We start from the raw sequence: 13,711 nt of genomic DNA on the forward strand, positions 1-13,711 counted from the left end.
AGCAGGACTGGGGGTACGGAAGGAAGAAAGTTAGTCATGCTGTGCGAACATGAAAATAGGTAAAACATCCGTCCTTGCCCCTTTTGAACTCGTAGCAGCCCCAGGAAAGAAACGAAAAAACGAACAATTTTTTTTTATTGAAACCATTCCCTCCAGTTTCCCAGGCTGGGTGGGCACGCAGGCCTTAGGGAGTTGTGGAACTGTCTCGGGGGGGGGGGGGGGGGTGAATAAATGAAAAGCATGGGCCAGAAGGGCAGGTGGGGGGGGGGGGGGGAAGCACGGAAAAGGAGCAGCAGCAGTCGGCTTAGGGGATATTCCCAGACTGAGGCTGGGCCGAAAGTGGGGCTAGGGAGGCCCGCAGGGGCGGGTAAAAGCAGGCGAAAAAACGCCCAGTGTGGGGCAGGAGATAAAACACAAGGAGGCACGAGGCAGCAGAGAGCGAGGGGAACCCTGCAGAAAGGAAAGGCTGGCCCGGAGAAGGAAATAGCTGGGAGAGAAAAGAAAAGGGGGCTGGCTGGAGAAGGCCAGAAAAGCACGGAAAAAAAACAACGGGCGAGCGAGCAGTTGGCAGAGTTGCTCATTAATGAGGCCGACCACGTGCCGGAGGGAGAAAAGCAGCAGAACTGTAAAAAAAGGGCCAGGGATGGTGAAGGTCGCGAGGGGGAGCCGCTCCATGACGGGGCTGGACGCGTGCGGGAGAGGATACAGGCAGCAGAGGAGGAGGAGGAGGGGTGGAAGAATGAGAAGTGGGGGGCCGGATGGAATACAAGGTAGCGTGGAGAGGAGGGCTGGAACCCAGATAAGGGGAAAGGCTGGGGAAAACTGAATTAGAAAGGAGAAAAAAGCCAGCACTACACGGCAACAAGCTTTATTAAGGGGAGGAAAGGGGGGGAGAGAAGAAAAGGTGAGGGAGGAGGCTTACCTGGGAGCCAAGGAGAGGCTCCGGGGAGAGTCAATTAAAGAAGGAGGGAAATGGGTAGCACTTCAGATCCCCACACGCGCAGCAAATCCAGCGGCTGAGTCTTCTGGCCCAGGAGTGCTGGAAGCTGCCTCTATGCTCTCTAGTCCCATGCTGCTGGCTAATGTGCAACACACAGAGCCCACCCTCCCCTCGAGCTGACTGCAGCAAGCCTGCCCAGATCTGAGGCCCCCTGCCTCAATCAGCTGGGACCTCCTTTCTACAAAAGGAAATGCGCCTATGTTCTTCTGAATACAGGCCCCAAGCTTAAAGGTGGAAGGCTGAGGTGAGCAGATGATTAGAAACCGTGAATCAGCCTCCCTGCGCTCCACCCTGCTCTTGACTCACGCCTAGCTGATATCTACTGTTGTGCAAGGCACACTATAAAAAGGGCTGGGAGGAAATGACAGTTTGTTAGAAAGAGCCAGTCTGAGTCCTGGTGCTGCCACTCCTCCGAGAGAGACTGGGTGAGCCCTAACTACACCCTGAAGCATGGTAAGTGGAGAGCAGGCAGCTGCCCCCCCTTCAGACCCTCTCCTTGCTAGTTTGAGCATGTAGATGGCTTGTTTAAGATTTGTCCCACTGACTGAATTTCTTTTAAGCTGCAGGATTCTAGTCCCTTGATCAAGAGCCGGGCCCTCATTATTGTCATGAGCGACTTCCATTCCCGCAGCAACCTCTCTAGTCGGAAAGGAGCAAAGAAAGATGCCAACAGGCTCTTCAAGGTCCTTTCCAGGCTGAACTATGCAGTCAAACTGTATTATGATAAAACGGCAGAAGAAATTAAGCAGATTTATGAAGAAGGTATTTTTTTTTAATTATTTGCTCATTCTGTGACTTTAACTGCATAATCCTTATAATCTCACAGAGTTCTGGAAGCTGTTGCTATGTTTAGACAATTTTAGACTGTATTATACATTTTGTACTATTTTGATTTTACAATATCAGATACACTGCTTCTTGTAGAGGAAAAATTATATCATGCAGAAATCAATCATAGATTTAAGAAAATTTCCCATGACCTGGAATCAAGCCCAATAATTGGGGGAGGGGAGAGAGATCTCACAATACAGTGAGAACCAAACAGCTATAAACCTTTTCTTTAGACTCACTTTGTCACAAACCACAGCATGATACAAAAATCAGTATTATCCCAGGAGTTACTTGAATTGCCCTTAATTGGTACTTTATCCTAAAGAACATTTTTTTAAATGTTTGGGATTTTGAAAATATCTATTTTACCCCTCAAAAATCAATTTAAATACTCATAACGTTCTATTGAAGCAACAATTTTTTTCTATAAACATTAAATAAGTTTCCAGGAATTGGTAAAAACCTTTGGTTTTGGAATTAAGGGTTTGATGTACAAGGTCGGATTGCCAATGCAAGTTTAAAATAGCAAATCTACGATCCAAGCTTTTAATTCCCTGTAACTTCAGTGTGTGGCAATAAAGGTGAATTAACAAAATACTTTTTATTGGTCCAAATACATTTCTTGACAAGCTTTCAAAAGCTACAACTGTAATTTCCAAAAAGAGAAAATTTTTCTAGAGTGAAAAATCCTGCTGGCAAAATCTTGTGTCTGATCCTAAAAGTTAGCTTTAAGGATCAGGCACTTGCAGGCTGCATGCACAAGATTTAACTTGCAAAATGTGTGTTCAGTGGAAATATTTTCTTCCACTTCTGAAGTAGTGAGAAACTTTAAAAATCCTTGGCCACACATTGTGCTCTTCCAAAGCTGTGCACGCAAACTGATGTGCAGATTAACTTTTTTTGCACAGAACTTAAATCTGATGTAAATCTGCTGCTTTCAGGGTGACAGAGGATAGCGCAAAGGCATGCTGACCATTAAAATCAAATTAAAACAGACTCTTGAGTGTTTCCTCTGGGCTGGAAATTGAACTCTGATGCTCTTCATGGTCCTGTGCAGTGCCATCACTGAGCTGCCAGTCCAGCCCTTGTAGATTACTTTTATAGCACTGATATCTCAGTGTTGGCCCCAGTCCAGCTGCAGGTGTATTATGTCTCTTAGTAAGCACAGTCAGATTGGCACAAAATCCACAGAAATAGATCTTTTTAGGGCCAGTCTTACTGGGCTTCTCAAAGCATGTTAGCAGATAAGTACATTAGGGGCTCCAGTAACTGATCAGCAGTCCGTCTATGTTTCTGTGGACTATTTGTCTGTGTTCGTTTTGCAGAGAGCCAGCACGAGCAAGGTGACTGCTTTCTGAGCATTCTCTCCAGCCATGGGGAAGAAGGAGCAATCTTTGACTTCCATGGACAGCCGATAAAACTAACACAGATTTTCCACATGCTGTCACCAGACAAGTGCCAGGCCCTTGCTGGAAAACCCAAACTCTTCTTCATCCAGGTAGGAGGAAAGGACGTTCTGTAAAAATGAAGCAGAATCTACAAGGAAGCAGCAGGGTGTTGGGTCAGGTGCCGTCTGTTTCTTTGGATTTGCACAGTAATGGAGTAAATGATGGCAGGAAAAGACAAATTGACCCATAGAAACAAGAAGATTATTCCTGTCCCTAGAAACAAGAAGATGATGGCAGGCTATGCAGTCTGTCCATCCATACCTCCCACTAAACTTTACAGCCCCTTCCTCGGAGATCCTCTGTGCTTGCCCCATGCCTTCTTGAACAGTGTCCCAGTTTCCACCACCTAAACAGGGAGGTCATTCCATGCATCCACTGCCTTCTCCATAAAGAAATATCCTGAGTCTGGCCTCTTTCATTCTTATCCCGTGACCCCCCCCTCGTTCTAGAGCTTCCTTTGCTGAATCAGGCTGTGCCTCCTGGGCATTAATCCCTGGAGGTGTTTAAATGTCTCTAGCATAATCCCCCCTCTTTCCTGCTCTCCTCCAGTGTATTTATCTTAAGATCTTTAAGTCTGTCTCCCCCCCCCCCCAGCCCCATGCTTTATGATGACAACCGCTGCCCTCTGGACCAACTCAATCCTGTTTATATCCTTTTGAAGGTGTAGTATACAGTACTTCAAAGAAAGTCTTACTTTTAGAGACTTATTACCTCCTTCTCCTTTTGTCTATTTCCCTTCCTATGCACCCAAACATTCTTCTGGATTTTGCTGCCACCTTAAGATCCTCTATGTTCATTTCCACATTCTGCTCTTGTTTTGTGCACAGACCTTCACTGCTTATACTGTATCACTCCCTTGGGGTTTTTTTTGCAACCGAAATGCATAACTCTCAGCTTTGTAACATAAAATCTTAGCTACCAAACTCTAGACCACTCCTCAGGCTTCACTAGATCCTTCCTCATGTTTACCACACTTTTCCAGGGTATCTGCCCAGTTGCAGATTTTGGTATCATCTGCAAAAAGATCCACAAGATCGCTTCCACAAGATCGCTTATGAAAACATTGAAGAGAATCTGACCGTGGATTGATCGCTGCAGCACACCACTGGTAACCTCCTATCCTCTGACTGTACTGTTTCCCACTACCATTTGTCACCTCCCACGCCAGACATTTTTTCCAAACAAGTAAGTCACTTTAGAGCCTATACCTAGGGTGTTCAGTTTGTTTGAGGTGCCTCTGCAGAACCGAATCAAAGGCCTTGCTTAAATCTAAGTACAGTACAACTAGTGCTCTCTCCTGATCTAATTCTACTCAACCAGTCAATGAAATTGATTAGATTTGTCTAACACCTTCCTCTGGTAAAACTGTGCTGTCCTGTATTTTGTAATCCACTGGATTCCAGAAATTGCATTGTCCCCTCTGTTTTAGCATCTATTTCATTAATTTACTTACCACCAAGGTCAGACCAGTTCTGATTCCTCCTTACTACTTTTGTGAAAAGGAACTACTCCTGACCCCAAAGAAGAACTGGAAAGGTCAGCTTGTGGACCTACCAGAAATTCCCTAAATTCCTTCACATGTATCCCTTCTGGCCCCATTCCTTTTATCTACTATTAATTTTGCTAGTTGCTTGTGCGCAGTCTTCTGAAAATTGATGACTTCCATTCCTCCTTGTAGCAGTTACCTGGGGGCCTACTCCAAGCCCCCCTTCTGTGAATGAGTGACATAGCTATGAGTGGGCATGGGTGGATCATGACATTAAGTTAATGCTGTTATGGTATGGCAAGGTTCTAGGGTTATTGGGGGGGGGGGGGTTGTGTTTTTTGGGGTTTTTTTTATTTTGTTTTTTGCAGGATTTTGTATTACTTCACAAAGTTTGGTAGTGGAGGGTTTGTTTTGCTGTTACTATGGTGACACTGGAATTTATATTTATTGCATATATATGCAATAAATATAAAATAAATTAACAGAAATGGATCAAAACAATCATGTAATAAAACATATCAATATATTCTGTTATGAATCCTCTTTCCAGAAAGGCAGATATTACAGCTACAATAAAGCAATGTTTATTACCTTATTTGGATCTGTTTTTGTTAATTTATATTTATTGCACTTAATGTAGTATAAGGCATTTTTAATGTTGGTTAGTTCTTGAAATAACTGAATTAAAATTTGTCACTGCATGATGGCTGTTGCAGGTTACTTAAATAATGCACCTGACAACGAATTTCTATCAGTAAGAGTACAACTAATAGTGCCTACTGCACTCCCATGTTAACCTTGGACTCTGGCTATGCTACTACAGTAAACGGAACTGAAATATTCTTTAAGCAGTTCTGCTTTCTCCTTTTCAGACTCCACAAATTCTCCCCCTTCACCTGAGTCTTACAATCCCACTTTTGCACTTCCTTCTATCACTTCCATATCTAAAACTATTCTTGTACTGTTTTACTGTATTAGCTGCTTTCTACCACTAACATCCTTGATCTCCTGACTCCTTTTCCAGCTTCTTTTAGCTTTTCCAAATATGGTTACAGGTCTTCCTCTTTCTTGTACGTGATGAATGCTAACCTTTTTTTTTTCTCTTACTTTTCAGCCTTTTCTTTAGAACACAGCAGCCTTTTTTTTTCCCCCCCTCTCACCTTTTATTTACTGTCTTAAATTGTTATCTTTACAATATTTCCTTTCAGTTTTGTTCACTTGTACTCTCCCCAGCTTATCCCTTTTCAGTTAATGGCAACCTGATAGTCCTCACCCTAGCAGTTTCCCTGTACTTATCTCTGTGCTCCGATACTGAATTGCATCATCGGGCGATGACTGGATCTCAGGTGCTCACCTATTATGACATCAGAAACATTCTCCCCATTTGTAAGCACCAGGTCCAGTGGCTTTTGTTGTCAGAACAGTTCTTCCTGCAGAAAATCCAGGATCTCCCAGCTGACTTCACTGGCCCATACTGGCTATATCACTAATAGCAGCACCCGCACAGCTCGAGCTTATCAATAGCATTCTTCTGGACAGATTTATAGGAGTTTTGGAAATAATCCTAGGATTTTCAATGGGGAAAAGTCCGGTGCAAGTGTTTCAGAAACGTACCCCTTTGCAGGTTGATTTGGAACATGGCTGCTTTTTGCTGGTGCAAAAGAATTGCAGGGTAGCAGACTAAAAAAAATTCAACAAGGATGAGCACATTTTCAAAACAGGATAGGAACCTCTCCTTGCCAACTGTAATTTTGAAACTGCACAGTAGAGGGAGTGTATGGTTTACTCATAAAAGCACAATATCTAAGATGGATATACAAGGCTCCTGCCAAGTGACAGTCTGCTATAAAGACACACAGACTTGTGCCTTTTTTTTTCCCCCCATTAAGGAAATAGAAACTACAAGTTTGCATGCAATATGGGAAACCAGGACTGGATTAGCTTGTTCCTTATGACCTGCATTCATTTAGCAACTGCAATGATGTGGCCAGGAAAGAGACTGTAATGGCAGTATGACTAATCTAACAATAGAGGCAACCCTTATCAATGTTATTACGAAATGACATGTGATTTCCTAAAGCTGAACAGAGTAGCTATCGTACAGTAGTCATCAGAAAAATGGATTAGGAAAACACCACCCTGCACGTCTAACTAGCTCTGGAGGGGAGGGTCCATCTCACTTCCTTCCATATCACTTAGAACCACCTAAATTACGTCTGCGAGAAGCACTTACTGCACCCAGTCACCAGCATTCTCTGAGGTAGTTCTCTAAATATTGACAGGAAAATGTTCCGTGCACCAATTTTTGAGAGGACTCAGAAAAGGACATTGCCCCCCCCCCCCCAAAAAAAAAAAACAACTCAGATGGTTTTGTCCTGTGCCAAATGAATTAGCCTCCCAGGGGGAAAAGTCCCTTTTTCATGAGACAGAACTAGTTGGGCATCTTTGAGTCTACGGAACCAGCATTTATAGGGCTACGTACTTTTTTGATGCCAGCTCCTGAAAGCACAGCCGTGAATGATTCAACACATTAGTGGTGATCTGTTTCACTAAAGGGGCTGCATTGTATTTGCAGTTTTTTGGGCTTTTTTTTTTTTTTTATATTGTACTTCACCGCTTTATCTTAACATGAGCATCTGGATTCCTGACCTATCTTTTGAACTCTGGCTTTTGTGAATTCTAATGACTCTATAAAGACCACCACAACTCATTAATTACTGTTCTCTTCGTGCCAAGAAATGCAGAGAATTTTTGTGTGTATATAACATGAAAATGTTTACATGTAGAACCATTTTTTAGGCATGTCATAGGATTTCTTTATGTAACCCCTTCTTGGTTTAGAGGTCTCTAATACAGGAGATCATAGCAGAAGTTCCTGTTTTCTCAAATTAACTATGTTCAATGTAAACCGCTAAATGTTCAATGTAAACCGCTAAATGAAGCGATAATTACGGTTCCTTAGCGATAGTTTTGGTTCCTTGTAAACCGGGGTGATATGTATACTATACAGGAACCCCGGTATATAAATTCTTTAAATAAATAAATAAAAATAAATTTCTCATATCTTTTTCTTGCATTGTCCACAGCACTCAGTAAGTCACCAAGGGGGCTTGGGTTTTACCAGCGGGGAGGAGGACTAGCCTCTGAGGCAGAGCTGTAGCCAAGCAACTTGGTGCCTATGACCAAATGAAAACCTGCGCCCTCCCCCCTTTACACAACACATGACACCACGAGTTGGGAGTCTCTGTTCAATGTTTCACTCAACGCACAATTAAGCTCTTGAATTTGTTGCCAGAGGATGTGGTTAGTGCAGTTAGTGTAGCTGGGTTCAAAAAAGCTTTGGATAAGTTCTTGGAAGAGAAGTCCATTAATGGCTATTAATCAAGTTTACTTAGGGAATAGCCACTGCTATTAATTGCATCTGTAGCATGGGCTCTTCTTAGTGTTTGGGTAATTGCTAAGTTCTTGTGGCCTGGTTTGGACTCTGTTGGAAACAGGATGCTGGGCTTGATGGACCCTTGGTCTGACCCAGCATGGCAATTTCTTATGTTTGTACAGCAATGCCGATGCCCAATGCCAGGGTATTAGAGGCCCTAGGAAGACTTCATAGCCTTGCACTTCCCACCCCATCACACCTGCCTCACACATAATTAAAAATTATGCATTTATAATATAGATGTTACAAGAAAAAACATTGAAAGCACAGTCTTCTGAGGTAAAAATATCCCTTGCAATATGTATATTATATTTACATGCACTACTGATATACCAACCAGAAAACCCTACAAAAATGCAAAAGATGCTTGGAATTTAAGAACATAAGAACTTGCCATGCTGGGTCAGACCAAGGATCCATCAAGACCAGCATCCTGTTTCCAACAGAGGCCAAACCAGGCCACAAGAACCTGGCAACTACCCAAACACCAAGAAGATCCCATGCTACTGATGCAATTAATAGCAGTGGCTATTCCCTATGTAAACTTGATTAATAGCAGTTAATGGACTTCTCCTCCAAGAACTTATCCAAACCTTTTTTGAACCCAGCTACTCTAACTGCACTAACCACATCCTCTGGCAACAAATTCAAGAGCTTTATTGTGCATTGAGTGAAAAAGAATTTTCTCCGCTTAGTCTTAAATGTGCTACTTTCTAACTTCATGGAATGCCCCCTAGTCCTTTTATTATTCGAAATTATAAATAACCGAATCACATCTACTCGTTCAAGACCTCTCATGATCTTAAAGACCTCTATCATATCCCCCCTCAGCCCTCTCTTCTCCAAGCTGAACAGCCCTAACCTCTTCAGCCTTTCCTCATAGGGGAGCTGTTCCATTATCATTCCTTGTAAAACCATATCAATAAAAAGAATAATTCAAAACACTTAATGAATAGAATAACATTCAATAATTAAAAACTCATAAAAATCTTCCAAACAGATACCATCAAAACCAACATCTAACAATTTAAAATGAGGATTTTAAAAAATTCCCTGTTATCCATACCTTGGAACTTTTGATTTCTAGTTGCCCTGAAATTGTCATGGATTAGCAGGCAGAGAGTAACCGGGGTAGTTGTGCACACATATGCTCCCTCTTATACATAAACCTTCTGTCACTCCCCCACATAAATACACATGTGCTGTCTTACTCTGCCACACACGTGCTCTCTCCCCGCGCACATTCTCTCACTGTCCCACAGACAAGCACATGTGCTCTCTCCCAGCCACATGCTCTCTCACTCTTCCACACACAAGTACTCATGCTCACTTTCTCCTTGACATAGCAGGCAGCAGCAGTCTCCTTTAGCCCCCATGGCCAAGGGAATGACTTCTGGCCAGGGGGCCAAGCCAGTTTTAGCATTGGACTACTTCCAGCAGGGGCAGGAGCCCTTCTCCAAAGCAGCACGGCCCTGCAGAAATTATCGGCGTGGTAAGCACTGCCTTTAGTAAATGGAAAAGCATCATGGCCCCACCAGAATCAGCAGTGTGGCCACGCTTACCGCTCTGTCAATTTTGACAGGGCCGCTCTGCTTTTTTTTTTGCTGAGGATCTGCTGGTGCCTGGCTTCACTGCTCTTGTTGGTGCCGTTTGGTAGTGGCGCTTAACACAGTGGCCTTATTGGCCATAGGCACACTATGGCTCTGCTCTGGGGGTGGGTACTTCGTGGGGGTCTCTCTCCACTTGTACTCACGTAGACAAATCTCTTAGTTCTGCAGGCCGGTTCGCGAGGTATAAAAGAGCAGGCAGAGGCTTGGAGTGGTGTTCAATAAAAATAGTTTTACTGTAACAAAGTTCCAGCAGGAATGGTACAATCATCCAAAAGGAAAACCAGCAGGATGACAACTCCAACCATGCTGGTCTCTAGCCAGGTCAGCCTCTGAATCAGTGTCCCAATGTCCCTCCCCCAGTGATGGGAAAGGTTCTCTCCAAAAGTAAGGCAGGGAGCTGGTGGTGATAAAACAAACTCCCTCCTTCCAAACAAGATGACAAAACTTCTGCAAAAAACGAAAGTCTTCTTCTCCTTATAGCTTATTACAGTCTCCACTTTTGTTGCTCACAGGGCAAAATAGCACCCCCGGCCAACTGCTGACCCCCCCCACCTGCACTGGCAGCAGGGAAAACGGTACCCAATCAGGAAGGGGAGTTCCCTCCTGAACCGGGAGCAGGTCTGAAAAACCAAACCCGTTCTCAAGTCAAAATCTTCTAAACTCTCCTGGTGCAGACTAGGGGGGGGGGGGGCTACTGGGATCCCCACAGGACAGCAGCTTCCACTTCCAACCACACCTTTCTCGTGCTCAACCCAGCTTATAAAGGGGAGCTCAGGCAATCCGAAAATAAGGGGGAACAGTCAAGCAACTGGGGAGGATCTAAAAATGTAAAAACATCTACTAAGAGGTGAAGCCTTCCTTACATTCCTATTGCTTTCACTGGGCCTGTCTGACTGTGTACATAATATCTCCAAACTGATACACAAGACCAAGGGGCAGAGATGGTGGAGGTAGGCCGGGGAAGCTGTCCTGTGGCCACAGGAGGGCAGGCACTTGTTGCTCCTGCTAGAGATCTCCTGCGCAGTGGCAGCAGCTGTGTGGGGACCCACGGGGGCTCAGGCTGGGCTTGACCTGTCAGCACAGGTGCTTGAGCAGCAGGGTGGAGGATAGTGTGGCCAGGGAATGTGGGAAGAAAAGGAGGGAGGGGGGGGAATGGTGCAGCATGCCTAATCTGTATTTTAGATCTAGTTATACTCCTTCCAAAACCCATTCAAGGCCAATTACATGTCAGATACAGTCTGTAGGTCCCTTCCCCAGAGGGCTTATACTCTGATCATGTATGTGCATTCCCAGCGTATTTGAAAATGTTTTCATCCACTCTTCAGAGTCCATTTTTACTGTTGTCGAATGTGGGTTTGCAAATAAAGATGGTGAGTTTCGCAAAGCTCTGCCACCTTACCCTGGGAAGAGGCAGCTTGTGGTGGAGGTGAAAGAGAAGCTAAGAGACCCATTTGCTTTTGGTCTTCCTGCAGGCTTGCCGGGGAGAAATGTTAGATGAAGGCATACAGGTGGAAACAGACAGTACATTTCCGCAGGAAGACAGCTTATCACATTATTTATCCATTCCTGATGACACCACTGTCATGTTTGCAAGCAGCCCAGGTAAGCCGACAAGTCAGACCCGTCCTTCCACCAAGCCAGTGCAACAAGGCAACCATGTGAGGCTAACTGGTTTGAAGGAAATGCGAGTGGCAACTTCTGAACGCTGTGGTTTGTGGCCCATTTCGGGCATGGAAGGGTTAATAAGACCATATCTGGCATGTGATCAATTGGCAAGTTACTACACTCGGATAATTGTACACCAAGTTCAGTAAATCAGCTAAGTAAGGTGGTCCACTGAATTTTTTTTTTTCACAGCATGCTTATTCAGTCCAACATGTTTAACGATGGTGGATGTTGCCTGTTTGCCAAAGACAGCTGAAGCAGCAGTGGAGAAATGGAACTGTTGCAAACGCTTTGGGGGAAACTTAACACTTCCTGAGCAAATTCCAAATCGTGGCGTTGGCACAGAGCATTGGCACTCCTGTGTGATCTGAGTGCTTCCCACTGGGGGTGTGGTGATCCTCCTTGTAGATGCTCTGCAGGAGAGTAGCCTAGGGATTAGCACGGCAGGCTGCAGCCTAGAGCCTTGGGCAAGTCACTTCACCCTCCGGTGCCGCAGGTATAGACTTAGATTATGAGCCCCCTGGGGCAGGGAAATAGCTACTGTGGCTGACTGGTCATGAAAGGTGGAATATAAATCAAATCAAAAAGTCGGCATACGCAATTGTTGTTGGTGCTGATGGCTGTGAGAAGTGGCGGGCCATGCCACGTCTGCCTCACATAAAGGAATTTATGTAAATGGAAGTGCTGAATGTTATATAGCGCTGTGGCCATTGGTAATGGGAGCTGATGTCAATCTGTTCATCATGTTTGTCTGCTATATGTGTGTATGCTTAGAAGACCTACAAATGTTTCATTTCTTTTATTTTTTTTGTAAGTAAAATATGACTTTGTCTACAGTTTGCTTAAAAATGAAACAATATTAACTGCAGCTGGTGAGTTTTAGCAGGCACAATTGGTTGGAGTGGTATTTTAAATCGTCTCTGGGATAACTTTTTTTTTTAAATTTATGCCATTAGAAAAATTACTTACAGTTGACTAGTTGTACGGCGTTCCCTGGGGGAAGTCTCGTCTCCCAGAGACTTTTTAAAAATTGGCTTGCCTGGCTTGGAGTGCGAACAAAGCTCATATCTTGTCCTTGTCTTCCTCCCGCTCAGGTTATGCCGCTTTCCTAAACTTGGCAGGCTCCGTGTTCCTGCAGACGCTGTGCAGCCTGCTGGAAGCAGAGGAGCGGCACCTGGAACTGACACGGCTGCTGACGCGCATCACTTACAAAGTTGCCTACGAGTTCCAAGCACGCGGGCAACACCACGGCATGAAGGAAATGCCCTGCTTTGTTACCAACATGACCCGAGAGCTTTATCCTTTCTCCAGGTAAAGGAGAGCAAGAGAAACAGGCACGCTGCTAGAGATGTGGGTTCGATTTCACTTCCTCCAAGTGGGAGCTGTGGTTACTCGGCAAAGGCACCCAAAACAGAAGAAGCATTGGTAAAAAGGACAGTCCTCAGGAGCCCAGAGGGTCTAGTGCTGCTATGAACAAACGTCCATCCGCAAAATCAAAACTGCAGCCAATGCTCACAGCCTGCGCCTCACGGTGGAGAAGAAATCATTGCCCCCAAACTATGCTAAACTGCCTCTACGCTGAGCGTACTCTGCCCCTGCAGCTACTGCCATACGAGAAATTCAAACAGGTTGCCTTTGCTAACAGCGTGGGTTCCCTATCCAAAGGGTCCAGACCGGGTTTTCCATTACTTTAGCTACAGAAGCTGCACCAATATAACCATTCATTTTTGTTTACTGAACCCAGTGCCCTAAGGGTTGTTTGCAATTTTGTTTGATTGTTCTTAATTGCTTTTGATTTCCATTCTCCCCCCACCCCTCTCTCGAGGGCAAGATGTTTACAGATAATGCACAATCACACTGACCTTGGTCCCCTACCTCAAGGTCAAAGCTGCTATGTTGTCTTAAATCTATGCACGTGAGACACGCAATCATTTAGAAAATGGAAAGGAGGCATGGTCATAGACTCCAGGATTGTTCTTAGAAGTAGGCATTCCTGGAAATGGAATCCCTTCCCTTGTAATTTAGGTTTACAAAACCCCTCTGTTTACGGTGGGTACCCTTGCCCTTTATTAAGTATTATTATAGTGTAAAGAGAGAGCACTTTAAAAAGCAGGCACAGAGCTGCCCCCTCTGCCATGGATGAGCCCTAGCTTTTTGCTATAATTCCAACGTGGATAAGGACCGGGAAAGGTCGGTCAATTTAAATTCAGCTTTTCCCGTCAGAGTGACTCTCCT

At 44.5% G+C, this 13,711-nt stretch overlaps 1 protein-coding gene across 3 annotated transcripts; it reads left to right on the forward strand.

The window, feature by feature from the left end:
- Window positions 1-283: 283 nt before the first annotated feature.
- Window positions 284-13,511, forward strand: LOC115092832 (caspase-3-like). Of its 3 annotated transcripts, none has more exons than XM_029604164.1 (5): window positions 284-1,453; window positions 1,561-1,762; window positions 3,157-3,329; window positions 11,284-11,413; window positions 12,571-13,511. In XM_029604164.1, exons 1-5 carry the CDS (start codon window positions 1,451-1,453, stop codon window positions 12,789-12,791), a joined length of 729 nt encoding a protein of 242 aa, XP_029460024.1. In that variant the 5' UTR covers window positions 284-1,450; the 3' UTR covers window positions 12,792-13,511. The 3 variants fall into 3 exon arrangements, with proteins under 3 accessions (XP_029460024.1, XP_029460025.1, XP_029460027.1); XM_029604165.1 differs by having other exon boundaries at window positions 1,567-1,762; XM_029604167.1 differs by lacking the exon at window positions 12,571-13,511 and adding an exon at window positions 11,669-12,554.
- The last annotated feature ends 200 nt before the right edge of the window (window positions 13,512-13,711 follow it).

Source organism: Rhinatrema bivittatum, chromosome 5 (assembly GCF_901001135.1).
Source record: "Rhinatrema bivittatum chromosome 5, aRhiBiv1.1, whole genome shotgun sequence".
NCBI classification, from domain to species: domain Eukaryota; kingdom Metazoa; phylum Chordata; class Amphibia; order Gymnophiona; family Rhinatrematidae; genus Rhinatrema; species Rhinatrema bivittatum.

What these genes read in the sequence shown, in the direction of transcription:
- LOC115092832 (XM_029604164.1), top strand. An exon ending in TAAGCAGATTTATGAAGAAG is followed by an intron (nt 1,763 to 3,156) that starts GTATTTTTTTTT and finishes TTCGTTTTGCAG; the next exon opens with AGAGCCAGCACGAGCAAGGT. An exon ending in CATGTTTGCAAGCAGCCCAG is followed by an intron (nt 11,414 to 12,570) that starts GTAAGCCGACAA and finishes CCTCCCGCTCAG; the next exon opens with GTTATGCCGCTTTCCTAAAC.